Source organism: Telopea speciosissima, chromosome 4 (assembly GCF_018873765.1).
Source record: "Telopea speciosissima isolate NSW1024214 ecotype Mountain lineage chromosome 4, Tspe_v1, whole genome shotgun sequence".
NCBI lineage: Eukaryota > Viridiplantae > Streptophyta > Magnoliopsida > Proteales > Proteaceae > Telopea > Telopea speciosissima.
Genome location: NC_057919.1, coordinates 29,913,342 through 29,935,317, shown reverse-complemented (window position 1 = coordinate 29,935,317; position 21,976 = coordinate 29,913,342). Strand labels below are relative to the sequence as shown.

The 21,976-nt window shown below is 38.4% G+C and overlaps 1 protein-coding gene across 2 annotated transcripts in view; it reads right to left on the bottom strand.

Moving 5' to 3' along the window:
* Positions 1–17,725, bottom strand: part of LOC122657371 (histidine kinase 5-like) — a 35,814-nt gene extending 18,089 nt beyond the window's left edge. For both annotated transcript variants that reach the window (XM_043852054.1, XM_043852055.1), the window contains exons 1-8: positions 17,684–17,725; positions 16,895–17,000; positions 14,787–15,743; positions 13,504–13,560; positions 13,012–13,239; positions 10,249–10,342; positions 9,941–10,147; positions 9,328–9,458 (exon numbers count right to left, since the gene is read on the bottom strand). In XM_043852054.1, the coding sequence (XP_043707989.1) occupies positions 9,328–9,458; positions 9,941–10,147; positions 10,249–10,342; positions 13,012–13,239; positions 13,504–13,560; positions 14,787–15,509 (1,440 nt within the window). In that variant the 5' untranslated portion in view covers positions 15,510–15,743; positions 16,895–17,000; positions 17,684–17,725. The remainder of the gene's footprint in view (positions 1–9,327; positions 9,459–9,940; positions 10,148–10,248; positions 10,343–13,011; positions 13,240–13,503; positions 13,561–14,786; positions 15,744–16,894; positions 17,001–17,683) is intronic.
* Between the last annotated feature and the right edge of the window lie 4,251 nt (positions 17,726–21,976).

The following is a 21,976-nucleotide window of genomic DNA, read 5'->3' as shown; positions in this document are numbered from 1 at the left end:
AAAACTTCTACGTAATATATGAGCTAAACGGTTTGGTAACTTTGCTAGGTAGTGGAGTGGATTGTGTATTAGATGAATAAATAGATCATTAGAGAGAAACTAAATAGAAACAGAACGTGGGCAGGAATTTGACCATGTTAACTATTATAGCTACTGAGTTACCTTGGACATAACTGGAAATGATGCAATTGTCCGATCCCAGTTGATCCTTCATGTGAATCAGTATTTCTTGTTGGATTGAAGTGGCAGAGGTGGATATTTAAAACTGTAAATGACTACCATTTGGACTAGATGATTTAGGGAAGCAGAACTACTCTGATTTAACACAGATTACCAAGGGCTACTCCAGTGGACCAAGAATTTAATTGGGTTGACATTGTGCACATGTTCTAATTTCATCAGATCCATAATTAGATTTCTTAGTCCACCAAATTTTTTATTTTCAATGTGTATAATAGATGGGTATAAATCATCTTTAAAAATGTTGAGATGTGTATTATTAAACGTGTGTTAAAAATAGAATATTTTGAAATACAACAACAAACTCAGCCTTATCTCAACTTAATGGGATCGGCTACATGGATCCAAACAAACAAGTAGGTAAAACTGAGGTCTAGTCAAAAAAAAAAAAAAAAAAAAAAAAGAGGTTTGGGAAATGAGATGAGAAGTGAGAAATGGACAATGACAAATGAACGATGGAAATAAAAGAAAAGTGAAAGATAAAGTATGAGGAAAGAGGCAAAGCCCAGCAAGTTAGGAGAATCTCAGCTAGATAGGGTCTGCTACATGGATCCTTGCCCTCCAATAGGCTCTATCCGAGGTCATACATGGTACAAGACCTAGACTATTGCGTGTCCTTCCTCACAACTTCTCCTATGGTCCTTTTAGGCCTGCCCGTCGCTCTTTTAGCTCCTTCAATCGGAATCATATCACTCCTCCTTACTGGGGCGTCCCTAGGCCTCCGTTGAACATGACCATACCACCTCAAACGACTCTCTCTGAGCTTGTCATTGATCGAAGCAACTCCCAAGCCAGCTCTGATACTATCATTCCTTACTTTATCCTTCCTTGTTTTTCCACACATCCATCTTAACATCCTCATCTCTGCCACACAGCTTCTCGATATGACACTTCTTAACTGCCCAACATTCTGCCCCATACATCATAGCCGGTCGTATAACAGCCCTATAGAGCTTTCTTTTAAGTTTTAGAGGAATGAGTCGGTCACACAACACTCTAGATGCACCTCTCCACTTCATCCAACCCGCTTAAATTCTCCGTGAAACATCATCTTTTATGTCACATTCTTTATTTATGATTGACCCCAAATATCTAAAATAGTCACTCTGCGATATCTCTCTTTCCTCAATTCGCACTATGTCAGTATCCATCATAATGTGACTAAAATTACACATCATATCCTCCGTCTTCGTTCTACGAATCTTAAAACCTCTTGTTTCCAAGGTTGATCTCCGTAGCTCTAACTTAGCATTAATCCTTGCTTTTGTCTCATCCACCAAAACAATATCATCGACGAAGAGCATACTCCACGAGACCTCATTTTGAAATAAAACAGCATAATAATGTATTGCTAGGTCTTCCTAGTATCACTTCATCCAACCCGCTTAAATTCTTTGTGAAACATCATCTTTTATGTCACCTTCTTTATTTATGATTGACCCCAAATATCTAAAATAGTCACTTTGCGATATCTCTCTTTCCTTAATTCGCACCATGTCAGTATCCATCATAATGTGACTAAAATTACACATCATATACTCCGTCTTCGTTCTACGAATCTTAAAACCTCTTGTTTCCAAGGTTGATCTCCGTAGCTCTAACTTAGCATTAATCCTTGCTTTTGTCTCATCCACCAAAACAATATCATCGACGAAGAGCATACTCCACGAGACCTCATTTTGAAATAAAACAGCATAATAATGTATTGCTAGGTCTTCCTAGTATCACTTAAAAAAAATAAAAGTAGAATTTTAAGCTCTCAGATAGTAGTTTTACAGAAATGCAATTTGACTTGACTACTCAGAATTATTCAAAAGGAATTCATTTCTTTGGTACTTTCTAAAATAGTGGACTTTTCCTCTCTTCAGAAAAAAGGGGGGAAAATGGAGGTCTTTTATTGTAGCTGCATTTGATTGTAGAATCTCCACATCAACAGAACTTAGGGAAGGCATTTAGTGTCGAAATACAGATTTAGGTTCGGTGTGAATGCAGTAGACCAAGAATCAATATTAGACTGCAGATTGTCCCTGGGAGGCCAATCCAGATAGGGTAAAAAGAGAAAGGCAAAAAGATAGCAAATCATTGTGCCAAAGTAGGTACATTCCTATGCAAGAATGGTACGCTCTACATTAATGAGGCTAGGCAATCTAGTGCAAGAAACAAGCCAAATAGTATATTTATGCCTAAAAGATGGTATCCGAATGTAAATATGGCATACTCCACATCAAACTCAGGTCCTCAGGATCAGAGAATCCTATATGATGCAACCAATACACTTAGGAGGATTGAATCATTCTTGGCCAATACCAACAGAGATGGGCATTGGTACCAGCCAATCCTTGAAAGGGTGTTAAGCAATTGATTCCAATAGAAATTTTAAAAAAACTTGGGATGGATTTCTGGAGTATCAGTTTCACCCCAGGTAATTTTGAAGAATAGTGATTGTGATGAAGATTTTTATTATGTGTGTTAGAAAATAATAAGCTATTGGCCCCTATTAATAATACCCAACGTTTATGTGATGATGTGCTGCAATGCAGCGCAACTTATTGCTATATATATAACCTTAGTCACAAGCCATCCCTCAAGCAGTCTTCAAAACTATATCTTTCTGTTTGTGCATGGCAGGATATGGATATGGATTTTTTAGAAGTTCTAAATTGTTGATAAAAAAATACCTATAAAACTCACTAAGCAACATAAGGTAGTTCAATACTAGAATTCAGAACCAAATATATGCATAAATAAATTCTTGTTGCATTACCTGATTTAAATCACGCATGATTTTACTTCAGGATTTGTCTGACCAAATATTAGGAACATAATAATATTACAACCATAGGGGTTGTTTCATGATTTTTTAGATATTTTATCAATGTGTTATTATGATAACTTAGACTGATTCTTATTAAATTGAATTAACTTGATTTATGAATGTTATTTTACATACCAGCATGCTATGAAATTTAGCAACCATGGTCAGATTCACAAGTTTCAAAATTCTGGTGAAATTTCTCCAATTTATGTTGTTAAAGTCGATAGTTATATGGGGGCAAATAAGGCTTTGTGTCTTTATTTATTTCTGTTTTTATATTTCAGCATAAGTAAGGGCAATTCTGTCCAAGTTATTTCTGTTTTTATAAATAAGTATTGAATAACCTTCCTGAGATTATTTCCATTCTCTCACGCAGGTCTCCTCTTCCACGACTTGCTCTCTTCCTCTTCTCCTCTCTCTTCTTCTTCTCTCTTCTCTTCTATTTTCCCTAATCTGGTTTTCTAACTGCTGATATTATAACATGGTATCAGAACTTGATTAATCAGATTAGAGAAACCCCCCCCCACGATCCTCTTCTGGTTTCCCTTCATCGATTTTTGGTTTGTGGTGTACAGCCACCTATAGCTGCCTCTTCTATGGTGTAATTCCACTCCTTGAAGAATGAATGGAGTGATATCTATTATTTAATACCTGATCTGATGATCGATTGGAGTTCTCCCTCAATGACTCTTGAAGACTGCTGAGATCGACTCCAGGGTAAAACCCTACAATTATCGAATTTTTTTTTGGGAAGTTTTTGCTCGATGCCCTGTGGTTCCAGCCTACTTCTACATGTTATTTAGTGCTTCTGGAGATTATTGTACCCTGTTTTGGGGTGATGGTGCTGCTGCCTTGAAGTTTTCCTCTTCTCAAAAACCCTGAGATCGATTCTGCCTGGCTGCTTTGGAGTTTTACTGTTCTGGCTGCTTCTATTGGTGTGAGACTGCTGCTGTCTATTACCTCTATTTTTGCTGAAGATTATTCACCTCTTATTATCTGCTGCTGCTGTTGATTACTGCTGGTTTTGGTTGCTTCTATTGAGAGCTATTGGCTGCTGTTTATTACTGCTCCTGGGTGCTGGTCCCTATTGATTGTTGAAGTTTATACACTATGGCTGATTCGAAGACCTCCAATGACAATGTGAATGTTCAGATTACATCCATAAAACTGAAGGGGGGCTCCAACTACTTATTGTGGGCACAGGCTGTTCAAGTTTATATTATAGCTAAGGACAAGTTTGATTATATTACTTCTCCTCCTCCAGAACCTGATTCTAAGGAGTATAGTACTTGGAAAAGGGAGAATCCCATTATTTTGATATGGTTGTGGAATTCCTTGGAGCCAGACATTGCTGCGAATGTTATGTTCCACACTACAGCAAAGGGAGTCTGGGATGATCTCAAGGAGACATACTCTCAAGAGAAGAGTATGACACGTATCTTCGATCTATATGAGAAACTATTTCAATTTCAGCAGTCGGACAAATCTCTCCAAGACTATTACAGTACCTTTAAGGAAATGGTCGAAGAACTAAATATGTTCCAGCCCCTCACCACTGACATTGAGAAGTTGAAGGCTTAAAAAGAAACAAATTTTTTGTGTCTAAATTCTTGGCTGGTTTAAATCCTAGTCTCAAGGCTGTTAAAGGACATCTACTTGCTGGTGAATCTGTCCCTACCTTGAATGACACCTTCTCTCGATTGCAGCGTATTGCTTCTTCTAGTTCCAAGCCCGACACCAATCCAAAAGAAAATTCTGCTTTCACTACTACTAGAGGCCGTGGTTCAGGGGGAGGACGTGGATCTGGTGGTCGTAATTCTGGTGGACAGCATATTGATAAAGCAGCCCGGTTATGTTCCTATTGTGGGAAGACCAATCACACTGTTGACACTTACTGGTCCAAGCATGGGAAACCCGAATGGGCTCAAAACTTGGCCAATCATGCAGCTTCTGAAGATGGTTCTGATTTTACTACACCTAGCGATTCTAAAGCTGGTTTGACTGTGGGAGATTCTTCTACCAACCTTCATGATGAGGTGCAACAACTTATGCGTCGCATCAAGAGTCTGGAATCATCCACTTCCACTTCTGGGGCTTCCACCACCACTGCCACCTTAGCTCATGCAGGTACTCCTGCTGCTCTCCTTTCTACTACTTCCACACCCTGGATCATTGATTCGGGGCCTTCCGCTCATATGACGGGTAAGTCATCAGTTTTTAGTTCTATATTTTCTAACTCTCACACCCCTCCTGTTATTGTTGCCAATGGTTCCTCTACTCCTGTTACCGGGCATGGTACTGTATCACTTAATTCTAATATTTCTCTTTCTTCCGTCCTACATGTTCCTCAATTTCCTTTGAGTCTCCTTTCTGTTAGCCAACTTAGTAAAAACTTAAATTGCTCGGTAACCTTCTTTCCTTCTTACTGTGTTTTTCAGGATCTTCACACGAGGAAGACGATTGGTGGAGGGTGTGAGAAAGATGGCCTATATTATTTGCATGGCGCTGCCCCGTCTGCTTCGGCTGCAGTTACTACTGTTGGTGGAGAGTCTCCGTTTCGATGGCATTGTAGGCTAGGACATTTATCTTTATCTAGATTACAGGTTGTTTTTCCCCAGTTTAAGAGTTTAAATAAGTTAGAGTGTGAGGGCTACGAGTTGGGCAAGCATCATCGTGCTACCTTTCCATCTCGCTCTATGCCGCGTAGTAAGACTTTATTTTCCTTAGTGCATTCAGATGTGCGGGGTCCTTGTTGTACTAGCAATAGACATGGTTTTCGTTATTTTGTCACTTTTGTGGATGATTTTTCCCGAACTACTTGGTTGTACCTTTTAAAGGATAGATCACAATTTTTAACTATTTTTCAGAATTTTTGCAATGAAATAAAGACTCAATTTAATGCTTCTATTAAAATATTTCGGTCTGATAATGCTTTAGAGTTTGTTCAAAATGAGATTTCATCTTACTGTGTTTCGACTGGGATGATTCATCAGACTAGTTGTTCCTATACTCCTCAACAGAATGGAGTTGCGGAACGGAAAAATAGGCACGCACTTGAAGTTGCCAGGGCCCTCATGTTGCATATGCAGGTGCCCAAACATTTTTGGTGTGATGCAGTTCTTACTGCATGTTTCTTGATTAATCGCATGCCCTCTTCTGTCCTTGGTTAGGAATCACCTTTTTCTATTTTATTTCCTGGTGTTTCGAGTTTTAGCTTGCCTCCTAGGGTTTTTGGGTGTGTTTGCTTTGTTCATAATCTACATCTCCATGGTGATAAGTTGGACCCTAGGTCCACCAAGTGTATCTTCTTGGGTTACTCTAGGACCCAAAAGGGGTATAGATGCTATGACCCCCTCACTCACAGACAATTTGTGAGTGCGGATGTCACCTTCTTTGAGGGCACATCCTATTTTTCTGACAATCCTACTGTGTCCAGTGATCTGTTAGCTGTGTCTAAAGCTCCTCCTATTCCTGCCATTGTTCCTATGACTACTCCACTACAGGTGTACCGGCGCAAGAGGCACTTTGGACAGCTCCATACAAATCAGCCTGGCCCGTCTGCATCGCTTCCTGCACCTCCCTCAACCTCTGGTGGAGATCCCACTTTACCTGTTCTTCCTATCTCACCAGCTTATCCGGATCCGGATGACTTGCCCATTGCCACTAGGAAAGGTAAACGCTCTTGTACAAAAAATTCTTTAGTTACTTACCCTATTGAGCACTTTGTTTCTTTATCCCATCTTCCTTCTTGTCCCCATAGTCTTGCTACCTCTTTGTCTTCATATACTATTCCCTGCACTCATACTGAGGCTCTTCATAATCCTACCTGGAAACAGGCCATGGATGTGGAAATGGATGCTTTACTGACTCGACATACATGGGAGTTGGTGGATTTACCTCCTGGTAAAGACCTAGTCAAGTGTTGATGGGTGTACACTATTAAGTACCATCCTGATGGGTCTGTTGAGTGGCTTAAAGCCCGCCTGGTAGCTAAAGGGTATACCCAGACTTATGGTGTTGACTATTTTGAGACCTTTTCTCCTGTGGCTAGGCTGAATTCTGTTCGCATCATTATCTCTTTGGCTATGAATTTTGCATGGCCGTTGTATCAATTAAACATCAAGAATGCCTTTCTTTATGGTGACCTACTTGAGGAGGTCTATATGGAGCAACCTCCAGGCTATGTTGCTCAGGGGGAGAATGGTGGTCATGTGTGTAGGCTGCACAAAGCCATTTATGGGCTAAAACAGTATCCCCGTGCATGGTTTGAGAAGTTTAGTTCTGTTGTCACACAATTTGGTTTTACTCAATGCTTCTCTGACCATTCTGTGTTTGTTCGCCGCCAAGGAGAGAAATTGGTGATTCTAATGGTTTATGTTGATGACATCATTGTGTCAGGAAATGATGAAAATGGAATCCAGGAGGTGAAAAGTTACTTACAACAGCACTTTCAAACTAAAGATTTGGGCCAACTTCACTACTTCCTTGGGATTGAGGTTATCCGAAGCAAGAATGGAATCAACCTGTCCCAAAGGAAATATGTACTAGATCTGTTGACCGAAACTGGTATGCTTGGTGCAAAACCAGTGGATACTCCTATAGACCCTAGTCACAAGTTTGGTTCTGATGATGGTGAGAGTCTTAAAGATGTTCATCCCTACAGAAGCTTAATTGGGAAATTGCTATATTTGACAGTCACTAGGCCAGATATTTCCTATGCTGTTGGGGTTCTCAGTCAGTTCATGCAGTCTCCTTGCAAGTATCATTGGGATGCAGCTATTCGTGTTCTTCGGTATTTAAAGGGAGCCCCTGGTAAGGGACTGATTTATCGCCCAAATAAACATATGGAGCTGGTTGCTTACTCTGATGATGATTGGGCAGGTTCTACTAGTGACCGTCGGTCAACTACAGGATATTGTACTTTTGTTGGGGGAAATCTGGTTACGTGGCGAAGCAAGAAACAGACCACGATTGCCAGGTCCAATATTGAAGCTGAGTATAGAGCCATGGCCCATACCACTGCAGAGCTGATGTGGGTTAGGTCTCTCCTTCTTGAGATGGGGTTTTCTATTCCAACCCCGATGAAGATGTTTTGTGACAACCAGGCAGCCATCTATATTGCTAGTAATCCCGTCTTTCATGAGAGAACTAAGCATATAGAAGTGGATTGTCACTTTGTTCGCAGTGCCGTGTTGCAGAAGCTGGTTTAGACACCTTTTGTCTCTTCATCTGATCAGATTGTTGATGTGTTCACAAAGTCTCTATTTGCTCCCACTTTCCGGTCTTGTTGTAACAAGCTGAGCATGGGTGATATATATACTCCAGCTTGAGGGGGAGTGTTAAAGTCGATAGTTATATGGGGGCAAATAAGGCTTTGTGTCTTTATTTATTTCTGTTTTTATATTTCAGTATATGTAAGGGCAATTCTGTCCAAGTTATTTCTGTTTTTATAAATAAGTATTGAATAACCTGCGTGAGATTATTTCCATTCTCTCACGCAGGTCTCCTCTTCCACGACTTGCTCTCTTCCTCTTCTCCTCTCTCTTCTTCTTCTCTCTTCTCTTCTATTTTCCCTAATCTGGTTTTCTAACTGCTGATATTATAACATATGTTATGGTGAAATACTGAGATAAAAATTTAGGGGAGTCCAAGGATTCCTAAATTTCAGTTAAGAAAGGAAATATATCACCAATTACTTCAAAGATATCGAAAATTAAGATTTTCTTCAACTTTCGTTAAGAAAATTGTTTTTATCATTTTCTTTTTGAAAAATTCACAAAATAAATTCACAGCTTATGGGACAGAGACTCTGAATCCTTCCGTACTGTCCTCCAAGTCTTAATGTGGTAAAGAAAGAGCAATGTGTGTCTTGTGAAGCAGAAGAAGAATAATTTGGCCATGTTTCATACCATAGTAAGTTGTTCCCTGCATTGTAAGTACGTTAAACAGAAATACTATGGCCACCAAACTCAGAATAGGGAGACAACTTCAAGCAAGCCCCAAAAGTATGCTAGTCCCTTATTCTGCTCTCATAACTCACAGCCGCATTTGCAGCATTTTGCGTCGTACGTATTCGTTTTTTAACATCATCTGGGCCAATGGGGGAGTACGCCTGGATATCTACCCAGGGGGCAGAGCCGTCATCTCACGGTGCCCTGTGAGAGGGCGTAGGAAACACCACCAAGAAGAGATTTTTTTCCTCTCTATATATATATATATATATAGAGAGAGAGAGAGAGGGAAAGAGAAAGAGAGAAGGAAAAATATCTCACTTCCACAGGAACATCATCTGCTACAAGTCCTTCCAAGGTCAACATCTTTTGCAATGATGCTGCTGCAGTCTGGAGTACATGTTTTACCACTTCTCTTGGCCGGAACTTTGTAGCTTCTAACTTCATCGCACCTAAAGGAAGCATAGATGAGCAAAAGTGAAAATCCTAGTTTAAGAACTGTGATTATAAAAATACTATAGGAATAAATAAACCAGTCAGAAACTTAAGAACCTTGAAAGAAGTGACATCTAAATCTTATTTAGATCTACACAGATCACTAGCAGCAGCTTCATATGACACCATAATCAAACCCAAGAACAAAATTTTGAATGAGAGCTGCTATTGAGCTCTTTCTCACCTTCTAGGTTTATGGATTATCGAATTGAGCCTGGAATAGGACCCCTTTCACATACTCAAAAGTGCTCCATTGATGGGATTTCATATTCCCATGTCTATAAATACGTTTGCAAGAGTAAGCACTCAAACCATTTTACTCCTTGAATCTTAACTACAGTGAGCTAACGCTTAAACTAGAACGGACGACAGGGATCTATACTGATACATATGAGTGGTCTATAAAATGAGGCTTTCAAAATAAGGATGTATCTCAGACCTGATTCAACCTTGGAAAGGTCAAGTATGTCATTAATAAGTTGCAAGACCAAATCCCCAGACGAAATCATGACGTCCAGTAATTGTCTTTGCTCGTGATCTAGCTTTGTAGTGGTAAGAATCTCGGCCATGCTAACAACCCCAGAGAGGGGAGATCTTATCTCATGAGACATTGTTGCTAGCATTTGCTTTGCTCTCATTGTTTCCTCTGCAAGAAAGCAGAATCATGATAAGTAAGTATTTCTTGTTTCCCTAAAAGTGCACGAACATGAAATTCAAGAGACTCACAGATTAGTAAATAGATAGGACCTGTAATATGGATTGTTTTATTGAGTTCTGTTTCTTTTGCTTTTTGAACAGCTAGCTCTTCTCGAATTTTTGTCATTTTTTCTCTTATCATCACCTGTCATGCATCAGCAACATAGTATGTCCTCGATTATTACAGTGAGATACGATTGAATGAACATAAGGTTGTTTCCAACAAGATTGAACAGACATAAGGTTGTTTTCAATAAGATCGAACTAACGTAAGGTTGTTTTCAATAAGATTGAACAACCATAAGGTTGTTTTCTTTAGGCAAGCAGTATTGACAATAGAAACTACATATGATGTATGCCATTAAAAAAAGAATGAATCAACATTAAAGACATTAAGCAAGGATTCACAGAAGATAAACCATTCTTAGTGAGAGGTGTGAGAAACTGACATGGAACATATTACATAAGACTTGCAATATATGCCTTTTCAGCATTACAGTTAATTTCTACAGTCGAAAGGAACTCATCTCCAACCGTACTTTTATATTTCCAGGGTACAAAATAGATTAACTTTTCCAATTTTCAGTTCAATACAAATTACAAACACACACCCAACACATACACACAAGTCTAATGCCCCCTAATAACTCAGTCCAAGTTGACCAAATATCTCATAAATCCACTAGATTCAATTAGATGAAATGGCATTCAGGTATTCATGTGAAACTTTACACTGACCTTTTGACCAGATCTCGTGCTTGTTTCAAGCTGAAATTTGGAGATTCAGATGGCGGAGGGGTTTCTACCAGATGGCAAGGTATTGTCACCAGGTGGCCAGCTACAGATGAAAGTAGATTTTCCCAATTATATGCGTCTTAAATTTTTCCAAATTTCTTTTTCACCAAGGGAAATCTTGTTTCCTTTAAATTTTGACCACAAGGGTCTTATCTTCTGCAATCGTTACATGTCAAACAATAAAAAGTACTTGGTGTCGAAAACTTTGAAAGTTTGAATATAAAGGTCAGAGCCACCCATTTCTTTTTGTCACTTGAATATCTCAGATGGATAACGTTGCATAAAGAAATAAACACTTCTTGGGTTTTTTCTTCTCTTTTAGTTATTTCTGCCCCCTTGTTTTATCAGTACCTACTCTATTGTGGGAAGGGAAGATGAGAACTAAGAGGCTCGAATCCAAGACCTCCTGGTAGGATGGCTTTACCGCTCCACACTCTACCAACTACGCTGGGCAGTTGTTCTCATTTCTGTCCAATGTTCTTTATGGTGTCGAGCTTCATGTCAGACTAGAAGCCATTTCAAGCTGCTGTTAGGTTCGAATAATATAACCTAGTTTCCTTCTGTTTCCATTTTTTATATAAGAATTGAAATACTTCCATATAGGGAAGAAAAATAAAATAAAATGGACTCAGAAGTAAAATGCAGAAAAGATTTGTCAGAGCAGTGACCGTTGTATTGTTGATAGTATCAGATTTTCTACGATCCTTCCGGAAGAATTGGTCGACCAAGGAGCAGAAAGTAAACAGGTTGGATTACATACCAACCACCAAGGCAAGAAACTAAGAAAATAAGCCTAATTGGACAGGACGCCTGATCTGGTTGTAGATAACTTATTTACGGGTATCACAGGTTAGCCTATTTCAAATAGTGGTCAAACCAATCAACCTGGAACTGATCCCTGATCAGTGTCAATGACCAGCACATGTTTGGTAACTGTGACTGTTGCTGTTGTTGTTGAATTCAAACATGTTGCCTGGATTTGATGTTGAACATCAACCAACTATCCAAGGGTCTCAAGCATACAAGAATCTAACTTTAATGAGAACCTACTTTTTAATATTATGTCAATATGAAACTGGTTCTGCTATTCATAGAAGGATGTGATTTCCTGTGCACCCGTAACCTTGGCTCAAAAGGTTCTGCATTAACTGAAATCTTATTTTTTATTTTGTTCTTATATATTTTGCTTCAGATTACTCAACGTACTGCATCAACAACCACAATAAAACTACAGCCACGCCACAACTTAGTTTCTTAACTGTTGGAGTGCCACAAAGGAACAAGAAAAATTTGTGCCATATCCCTTCTATGTTACTTCTCCCCCCCCCAAAAAAAATAAAAATAATAATAATATATATCAATCTAAAAGGAAAGTTATAATTATGATCCATCATTAGCTGCAAATGAAACAACTCATCACATTTTAACTCATTGGGTCTGCCCTCGAGATATCACAAAACTGTTTGATTAAGATAATGCTTACCATCAGATTACGCTGGGTTTTGGCGAGAGAGAGCAGGATATTTGAAGGATAAATTCTTCAGCCGAGCATTTCAAAACCAAATTGATGAAAGTTATGGTCTTCTAGATTTTCTCGAATTTAGCGACAAGAGGAATCACATGGACAGATTTTATATCTCAGAAAATGCAATCAGGGGTTAATTGGCCATAGGTTTTCACTGCCTTGGTATCTCTATCCATAACTACTTTTTTTTTTTGGCAAGAGTCCCATAACTATGTGTATTGATATTTTATTTCATCTCTTGGCTCCTTGCTCATTATTCTAAACTTTTTATATATACTTCTGAAAGATTTTCCCAAAATATGTACAAGTACAAAAAAAGCTTTACCATTTTGTAACCATATTTCAATTTGAAACCGCATTAACATGTAAGAGTTGGCAAAACCTGTATCTGACAATACAAATAATGAAATTCAAGAATAAATTCAATAAACAACTACTTCCAGAAAAAAATGTCAAAGAATGCCAAGAGATATGAATCCCAGCAGAAAAGTTACCTGATCAGTGAGATCCATTCCCATATAATTTACGCCAATTGTTTCTCCTGACTTGCTGAATACAGGTTCCACATACATCAAAAATGTCTTTAGACCAAATAATTCTGTATCAAATGTAAATTCCCGCTTTGCAGATACTCCACGTTCCATGACTTCTCTCTTGAAGTCCTGAGCTTCCTTAACTCCAACTCCAGAAAATATCTCCAAATCCGTTTTCCCAATGATATCCTGAACAAGATGCACAGATTTGACGGAAATATCACCTCAGTGTATGCAAACAAAGTTTATAGCTAATCCCTTAATAATACATGGGATGTGTTGCTTTCTTTTTGCCAAATTTATTCCATTCAGGAGAAAATATGATTTTCAGGTTCCATGTGGCAGCTGCTTAACAAAAAGGCAACTTGGAAAAAATTTTAAATTTCAAATCAAATCAGATAAAGTTAAGCTTGTGTAATTCGAAATTCATGATATATGTTGGTGACAAATTACCTGCTCTTCTAAACTTGGAAAATGATTATAGATGAAGCGATACCGCATGTCTTTGTCCTGCACATAAGACAGGAAAACTTATCTCGTAATTTCACCACAATGTCTCCTCAACAAACAAAAACTGAAATCAGAAAAGAATCACTTTCCTGTCAGATGTATCAGTAGAACCAGAAATGATGAAACTTCCATCACCCTTTAACAAAAAAGGGGAAAAAAATGGAAGTTTGATGCTTATACTGTCATACAGTTAACCAATACTATAGGACCAATAAATTTCTGATTGGAAGTACACATTCAATGATTGAAGGTTCTTGTGATAGTATGTCCATGATCAGCTGCATCTTATCACAAAATATCATGACACTAACGTTCTCCAGTGAAACTAAAGAAAGGTGCATGTTCAGAGTTCAGACTGCTCTTCAAACAGCCTATAGCATAATTAAAAAATTATACACTCACACTTTTAAAGAAGAAAATCCTCACAGACGAGGAGAGGATAGAGGAGGACTGATGAGGAGGAGAAACCAACAATATGTCTCAGGTGACAGTTGATAGGTGACCTAACCTTGAAAATAGAGACCATAAGAGGAGCATGACAGTTCAGAAATCCCTTTACATTCCACATCCAAATGGAAATGGCAGTATGACATGCAAAACATCGGATCAACCACAGCAGCAGTAATGTGGGCATGGAGTAGTATGATGCCGATCATATGTGATGGTCATATTAGGTGACAAACACACACATGCATAGGAAGAGAGAGATGATGGGGTAGGAATGCCTGAGATTATTTGTGGGCATAGTGGATGAAAGAAAGAGAAAAATTAGTGCTATGGGGAGAAATACCCTACACACTAGATTATTGCAAAAGAATCCACAAGTTTTTTCTTTACTTCTTTTTATGTGATTTCCTTTTATTTTTTCTTCACCCTGTGATGGCTCACAATCTACAGGAGAAGTGAAGAATAGAGTGGAAAACACGATGCCTGGTTCACGATAGAAATTTGTCATCAATAGGAAGACAGGGTTTTCATTTTATCGACGCAAGTGTATCAAGTTTGCATTATCTCCCCAAGTTTCCATTTCCTGTTGAGAAGTGTCATTCAATATTCTATACTACAAATAGAATTGAGAATAGTTTTTTGAATGAGAAAAGAGAAGCCAGAGCAAGGAAAAGAAGGGGAAATTTGTAACTCTTCCCTATCTGCAGTCCGAATAAAGTCAAGAAATTATAATCCTGTAGATGACCCACCCAAAAAAAAAAGTTATAGAATGCAATTACCTGATGGCCAATGACAACTGGTGCAGTCTGGAGAATAAAGTGCAAGAAATTATCCGCTCTTTTCAAAATCTGCGACAATTCTTCAACAGGTGAGGATTGCCTTTGAAGATTTTTTATGTTCTCCTGCAGCTTCTGCATGAGTGTCTGCTCCCTCTGGATACTTGCCTCCAGCAGTTTCTCTAGTTGCAAAGCCCGCTGCTTCCAGTACTTACAAGTGTCAAACTCAGCATTAATTTCAAGGCTTTTCTTTTGAACAAAATAATCATTTTTTCTCCTGGGTAAATCTTCCCATATGTCATAAACTTCATCCATAATGGAAATTGAACGCTTGTCTCCAGAAAACTTATCTTCTCCATACCGAATATCCTCAAGAATTTCTAATTTCTTGAGCTCCACTTCCTGCCTTTGTTTGTTTAGGATATCCATCTCTTCATTGAGAAGGCGGACAGCATTAGCCTGCTTATACTCCCAGTGCTTTACAAGGTATGACAACTGAGTGGAACCTTTCTCGCTATAGTTGGTTAACTCCAGGAGGCGCTTGAAATCAACTATCGAAGGCTCCTCTATTAAGTTAACCTCCTCTAACAGATCCCCTCCAGGCTTTTCCATATTGAACTGCTTTCCAACTTTACTTCCAAGATCTTCAGGCCACATTGAAGAAAGGACTTCTACATCCATGCCCATGTCTATGTTGTCAGGATCAGTTTCCATCTCAGAATCCATGCAAAGAACTCAAATATCACATCCAATGGTTGAATCTACAATGTAAACTTGAGCTCTGTGAAGCTACAGAACACATGGTTGCAGCACTGCCATCTAAAATCAGTTCAGTTACATTCTTTCCTATCATGTCAGTTCCACCAGAGGAGTCAACCGAAACACTTGCAGAATTAAGAAAGAATTGATTGTGTTTTATGTCCTTTTCACTGTCTGAAGTCCAGCACCAGGTTAGACAATCTGTATAAATATAAAAAAAACAAGATTCATAAGTTTTTCTTTCTTTCTTTCTTTCTTTCCTTCTTTTTTTTTTTTTTTTTGGGGGAGGGGTGCAGGGGAGAGGCATATCAATACAATCAATAACATGAAGTACCATAAATGACAACAAATAAGCAAGAAATAAAAAAGGAAGAGGAAATGCCGAGAAGATGCTATCAATAGGAGCAAATGGATTCACAAGCAAGTTTGGGGTCATAGGGGAGGTATTACTTTCAATAGCGAAGATTCCAATTGTTGCTACATAAGAAACTCTTACAGGATAAAAAAAACTGGTCAAATAGAGATACCTTCAACCGGTAGCACCTGAGTGCCATAGCAACTCTTTTCATTTTAATTTTTAATACCAGAAATCCATTTTAACAACGTCAAGAAAACCAAGCTCACATTCAGTATAGAATCAATAACTGTAGCAAAAACTTGGCTCCCACAAATCCTCCGTTACTCTAAAGCCCTTTTGGTTAACAAGTGAAAAAGATTCTACACAGCGCGCATTTTAAAACAGATTTTAACACAAAACAAATAAAGAACTTAAAACAAAACAGAGTTACTGTTATCAGCACTTGAAAAGCTTTGAGGATTCCGATTTTCTAAGTCATATTTATGATAACCCTGTTTGAACTTGGCAAAGAAGCACAGATAGGTTATCGATAAAAAGAATTCAAGCGATGAACAAGAGACGAAGGGTTCTTCCAATTGTAACCAAGAACAGAATTTGCATAAAGCAGTCTACTTGTAAGTGAAATCCGAAGGAAACAAAGATCAATTGGCACGAGTAAGGTGAAAAGTGCATCCAAGAATCAAAATCTATTTCCATAAACCGAAAACATCAAAGCAAAAGCGAAATCCAAACAAAACCAAGATCCATTGACACACGCAAGGCCAAAATGCAACCCAAAACTATAATTCTTCCTTCAACCAAAACATCGAAGCAGACAAAATCCATAACAACGGCCAAAATGCGACCAAAAACCAAATTTCGCTTTCCTTCGATCAAAACATCCTCCACACATTACTAACATTGAATCCAATCCTTAGTCTAAGAAAATTCTACACATAAAGGCAAAAAAAAATCCCAGGAAACAATTACAGAAGCAGAAGGCATTAAAGCTGACCTCCAGATCCAAATCACTCAACGAACCCAGAAAGCTGACTGCTCTGCTCTCAGTTATGTATGGCTCTGAGACATCCAGGTTCAGATAATCTGATTGATTTCTCTCTCTTTTGATCTCAATGCAGCAACAGAAATCTCTTGGAGTAATCAATCAAAGCCAGCCAAAGAAGCCTTCAATTGCAGAGAAACAAAGAAAAGAAGAAAAAAAAAAAAAAAAAAAAAAGCAAAAAAAGGCATATATGAGAGAGAGAGAGAGAGAGAGAGGAGCATGTGAAGCAAAAAAGAAAATAACCAATGTAGGGGAGACCAGACCTCAAGAAGAGAAGAACCCATGTGCAGTTGAGGTCCAAAAAAATAAAATTATATTTCAGGAATCCGTCTTTGAAGAATTGTTTAATGGCGGTTTTTGTGTTCTCTCTCACAGACTCATCAACACTCATTTGCTTCTCTGCTGCTCGTTGTCTGGGTCTTTGCTTCTGTTTTGAGAAGCCAATCAATCTTTCCCCACGAGATACTACCCCTGACTCTCTCTCTCTCTCTCTCCCTGCCTATGTGTTCGTGAATCGTGAGCAAGAGAGAGAGAAAGAGAGTAAACTAGTAGAGAGACGGAAGAGGAAGAAGAAAGAGAGAGAGAAAGAGATGTTGGTTTTTGAGTTTTTAAATTAAAATAAAACTACTACCCGCCTTTCCCCTGGTGACGTGTAGGGCGCCAGCTCCAAATAACGTGCAAGTTAGAACAGTTAAACTCTTTTATTTAAGGCTACACATACACAAAGTCACAAACACACACCTCTCTCTCTCTCTCTCTCTCTCTCTCTCTCTCTCTCTCTCTTATCTAGTATCCACAATCAGCCCACCCTTTGAATTGAAGTAAGGGTGTCAAAACCTAAACGGAACCGTTAAGATCGACTAAAACCGATCAAAAAAACTTGAGACCAAACCGCACCGAATCGATCGATAATAAACTAAAAACCAAATCGAATGAAACCGATAAGAAAATAATGAGTATAATAAAGTTATGAATCATTGAATTGATTTCAATATTAGTGAGCAAATTTATGGTTGTAAGATAAATTGTTATAAATCAATGAGTATGAGGTTATGAAAATAGGAAAATTGATTTGTAACAATGTTTGATCCATTGATCTCCTTTTTAAGTGTGGGGCTAACGAAATATTTTATGTAGTTGAAAAGAGAAAGAGAAGAAAATAGGCACAAATCGAAATCAACTTGTTTAAAAAAACCCGGTACCGAACCGAATCCAAACGGATATCAATCTGATATCATAAACCGAAACCGACACGAAACCAAATCGCACCAAAACTGAAACCGAACCGAAACAAAAAAGTTCTTATTGGATTGGTCTCGGTTTCTCTAAAAGCCACACCGAAATCGAAAAATCCAAACCAAAGCTGGACTGAACCGACCCATTGACATGTCTGAGTTGAAGCAACAAGGGGAAATGAATTGGTTCTCAATAGTTCTCTTATTTAACGATCCCAACTTTAGTGGAGCTTTTAACTTTTGATTGATTATTTACCAAAACAAAAAAAAAACTTTTCATTGATTGGTAAACTTGATGAGATTAACAAAAAAGGGGCAATTTTCATATAGCCGTGCATGTGAGAGGATGAGAATTTCAAGGCACTAAAATAGGAGTAGGGTTTTATGACTTTTCTAACTCCTTGTGAGAGGGGACACAACTGTGCATGCTTGCACAGCCGTGAATGAAATCTTTGGCCTTAACAAAAATAATAAAAGATAAATTATTATTGTTACAAAGTTTGTTATTTTTTCAAATGTCACAAAACATGTATTCTGCCAAGTGGATAGATGATGTGTCCATTTCGATCGTTGAATAGAGAAGATATGGTCGAAATTAGCCATGTCATTTCAAATTTCATAATCTTTAATTCTTGTGTATGTTTATGCATGTATACCAATATTCTAGACAATATTAAGTATTCCCCCAACTTTGGATGGAAATAGTCAGTTTAAATTTAAAAATTATAAAAGTAAATGGTTTTATATTTGTTTTGTGATGTAATGAGACCATGGATAACTAACTACCTTAAAAAATAACAAGGTAAAGCGAAGGTAATAGGTGAATTGATTTAAAAAATTCTCTCATTTATAGACACTAATTTAATGGGTTTTAATCGTGGGTGCACCTTGACTTTTAACTGGTTGAATATCAAGGTTTCAGTTAGCTTAACCCTAGTAGATTAACAAGTACCAAAGAAGACCCTAATTAAAAAAAAAAGGAGAAAGAATGCTACCTTGACGCATGCGGCGTACTGCCCCTACGCCCAAACACAGGGGTGTGCGAAGTGACTATCGTGCCCCCATGGATAGGGATAGAAATTCCCGAAGGTGTGGCGGTCATTTTACGTGTCCTTGTAGGGACAGTGTACCGTATACACCCATGTAGCGTTGAGGTAAGGGTTGAATTGGGTCATAAGGGCTCTCTTAGAATTTGTCGACCCCTATGATTGATTAAATTGAGTCTTTAACCTTTAATTTGATTGATTAGTTAAGGTATTGGTTTGCTTAACCATAATTAACAAGTTTTACATTAAGCATGCATGTTAATCAAATATTCTTGATTTTCGGCTGTTCAATTTTATGGATGATTGAAATGATCTGTGGAGCACACAGGTGATATACGCTTGGAGATTAAAGTGATGGTTGTATTTATTATTAGGAAAAAAATTTACTGTCTGGGAGCGTGGGTGCCTACACCCTTGTGTCTGTTTCTCTCCTTCTTTGTGTACTTTAGATTCTTGATTTCCTTGTTTGATTACAGACCAATGTACAAAAAGAGGTTAATTCTATGAACCGAAAACTCAACATTTCTATCACAAGTATTGGAAGACCTTCTGGGCAACCTAATATTCTTGCAGAATATATAGCTGGACAATTAAAAAATGGAGTTTCATTTCTAAAGACAATGAAAAAGGCTATTGAATTAATAGATAGAGAGCAATTATTATTATTTATTTTATTTTAAAATGTAGTATGAGATTATTTTGGGATAACTAACATAAGAGTTGCAAGTTTTAAATGGGGGCAAGTATGGTTAACAAAAGGCTAACAGAAGGGCTTGAACAAAAGGGAGTTCTTTAGTACCCACTTGATAACCTTACGAGAGATAGTTTTTGGTATTTTCCCGTTTTGAGAAATGGGAAAACACCATAAAAAGCGCTTGGTAAATGTGTTTCTTAGAACATGTTCTTGGGAGCATAAATCGATAATTTCTGTGCCATGGAAGACTTTTGACAGAACATGTTGGCCATGTTCTGTCGTTTTCGGGCTCAAGTTGTAAAAACTATGCCCGATATTTTCACATCATTTGTCTTCTCATTTGACCCAACCCACTGTCGTCCTCCTCGCGAGCTTTGAAGAAAAACCAGCAAGGAGAACTCGTTGCCTCTCTATCCATTCATGTCTTCTACTCACCATTTCACACTTCTCATTGCCTCTCTCTTCGACCCCTCCACAGTCACAACCAGGAAACTCACGACTCTGGTATTGAACAACCACTGGTTCTTCAATACCACAACGGCCCTTTCCTCAAGGGAAACATCACCGTTCATCTCGTCTAGTATGGCAAGTTCACACCTGCACAACGTGCCATCCTCATTGACTTCATCTTATCCCTGAACCACCACATCCACGCACCTTCCGTCCCTTCATGGTGGAAGATAACAGGGAAGTACAAAAACGGTTTCACAAGCTTAATCCTTAGGAAGCAAACCCTCGATGAAAATTGCTCTCTTCCTCTCCAAGCAAGATTGAAAAGCCCTAAATCCAAAGGTAAAACCCCATTAACCCCTCTTCTTTTCCGGTTTTTTTTCTTTGCGATTTTTTTACCTTCCTCTCTTATTCTACCTCTTCATCATCTTCTTCTTGCATTTTGCAGAAACCCAAAATCTAAAGCTGCAAGCAATAGGTTTATTTATTTCCGTTTTATGTGTTTTGATTCAAGGGTTTTACAACCTATGTGGAGCGGAGAATTATTGAAGCCGTGCAATCTAAGTTTTGAATTTCCAATTGACTTGAGATTGAGATCGATTATCCTATGTGGATCAGAGAATTGTTGAAGCCGTGCAATCTGAGTTTTGAATTTCCAATTGTTGAAGCCGTGCAATCTGAGTTTTGAAATCTGATGGGTTGGCTTGTAACTGTATGATGAAAGAGATTTGTTTGGAGGGAAGAGCCTTGGGTGGCTTTAGATGCCTATTGTTTGATCTTTGTGATCTCTGTGTATGAATTTCTCACACACACTTTACCCTGGTCATCTGGAAAAGTTTCCAGAACAGGTTTACCAAGCGGGTCAAAAGCGGTTTCTCAGCACAGAAATGGAAAAAACTGTTCTGCTGTTTCTCAGCATAGAAACAGTACAGAAACAACAGTAAAGTAATCAAGCGGACCCTTAGATTTTTTTTTCCAGGATAGTAGTTTGGAAGTACATTCTATTATAAGATTAGAGGACTACAATCAACAAGATTACACTACTATAGAGAGCCAAGAGAGATCTTGGGGATCAGAGGGAGGAGATCCCAGCCATGAGTGAGAGTAGCCAACTCCTTGATAATTATGATTAGCTGCATGGTGGAAAGTGATTGTTTTATTTAAGGGAAAGAGACGCTTCTTGGGCCTCTAGAGCTTGCATGCGTGTTGGCCAATGGGAGCGCACACAAGCATCACCCTGGGTGGGATTTCTGCCTTTCTATGGGAGCAACACGGTACTTTCACGCGCTTCTGTGTCTAGGCACAGAAGCCACTCAGGCTATGCAACCAGGTAGCATTCTTTTCCTCTTTATTTAAATAGAAGTTTCAAAATTCTGGTTTGCAGTAGTTTCCCTCCCACATGGTTTGAACTTTTATTTCCATGATTTTTGTTTTTTAGGCAATACACTTTTGTGTGGGATGTTTAGTCTCATATTGGAAGTGGATAAGAAAGAAGAGGGTATATACACAGTTATGGGAATAAGGGACAAGAGGTCTTGAAGTGAAATACCCCTCCTCCCATGTGCCGAGATATGTTCGGGGTACTTTTTCATTCACGAGCGTGCCAAGC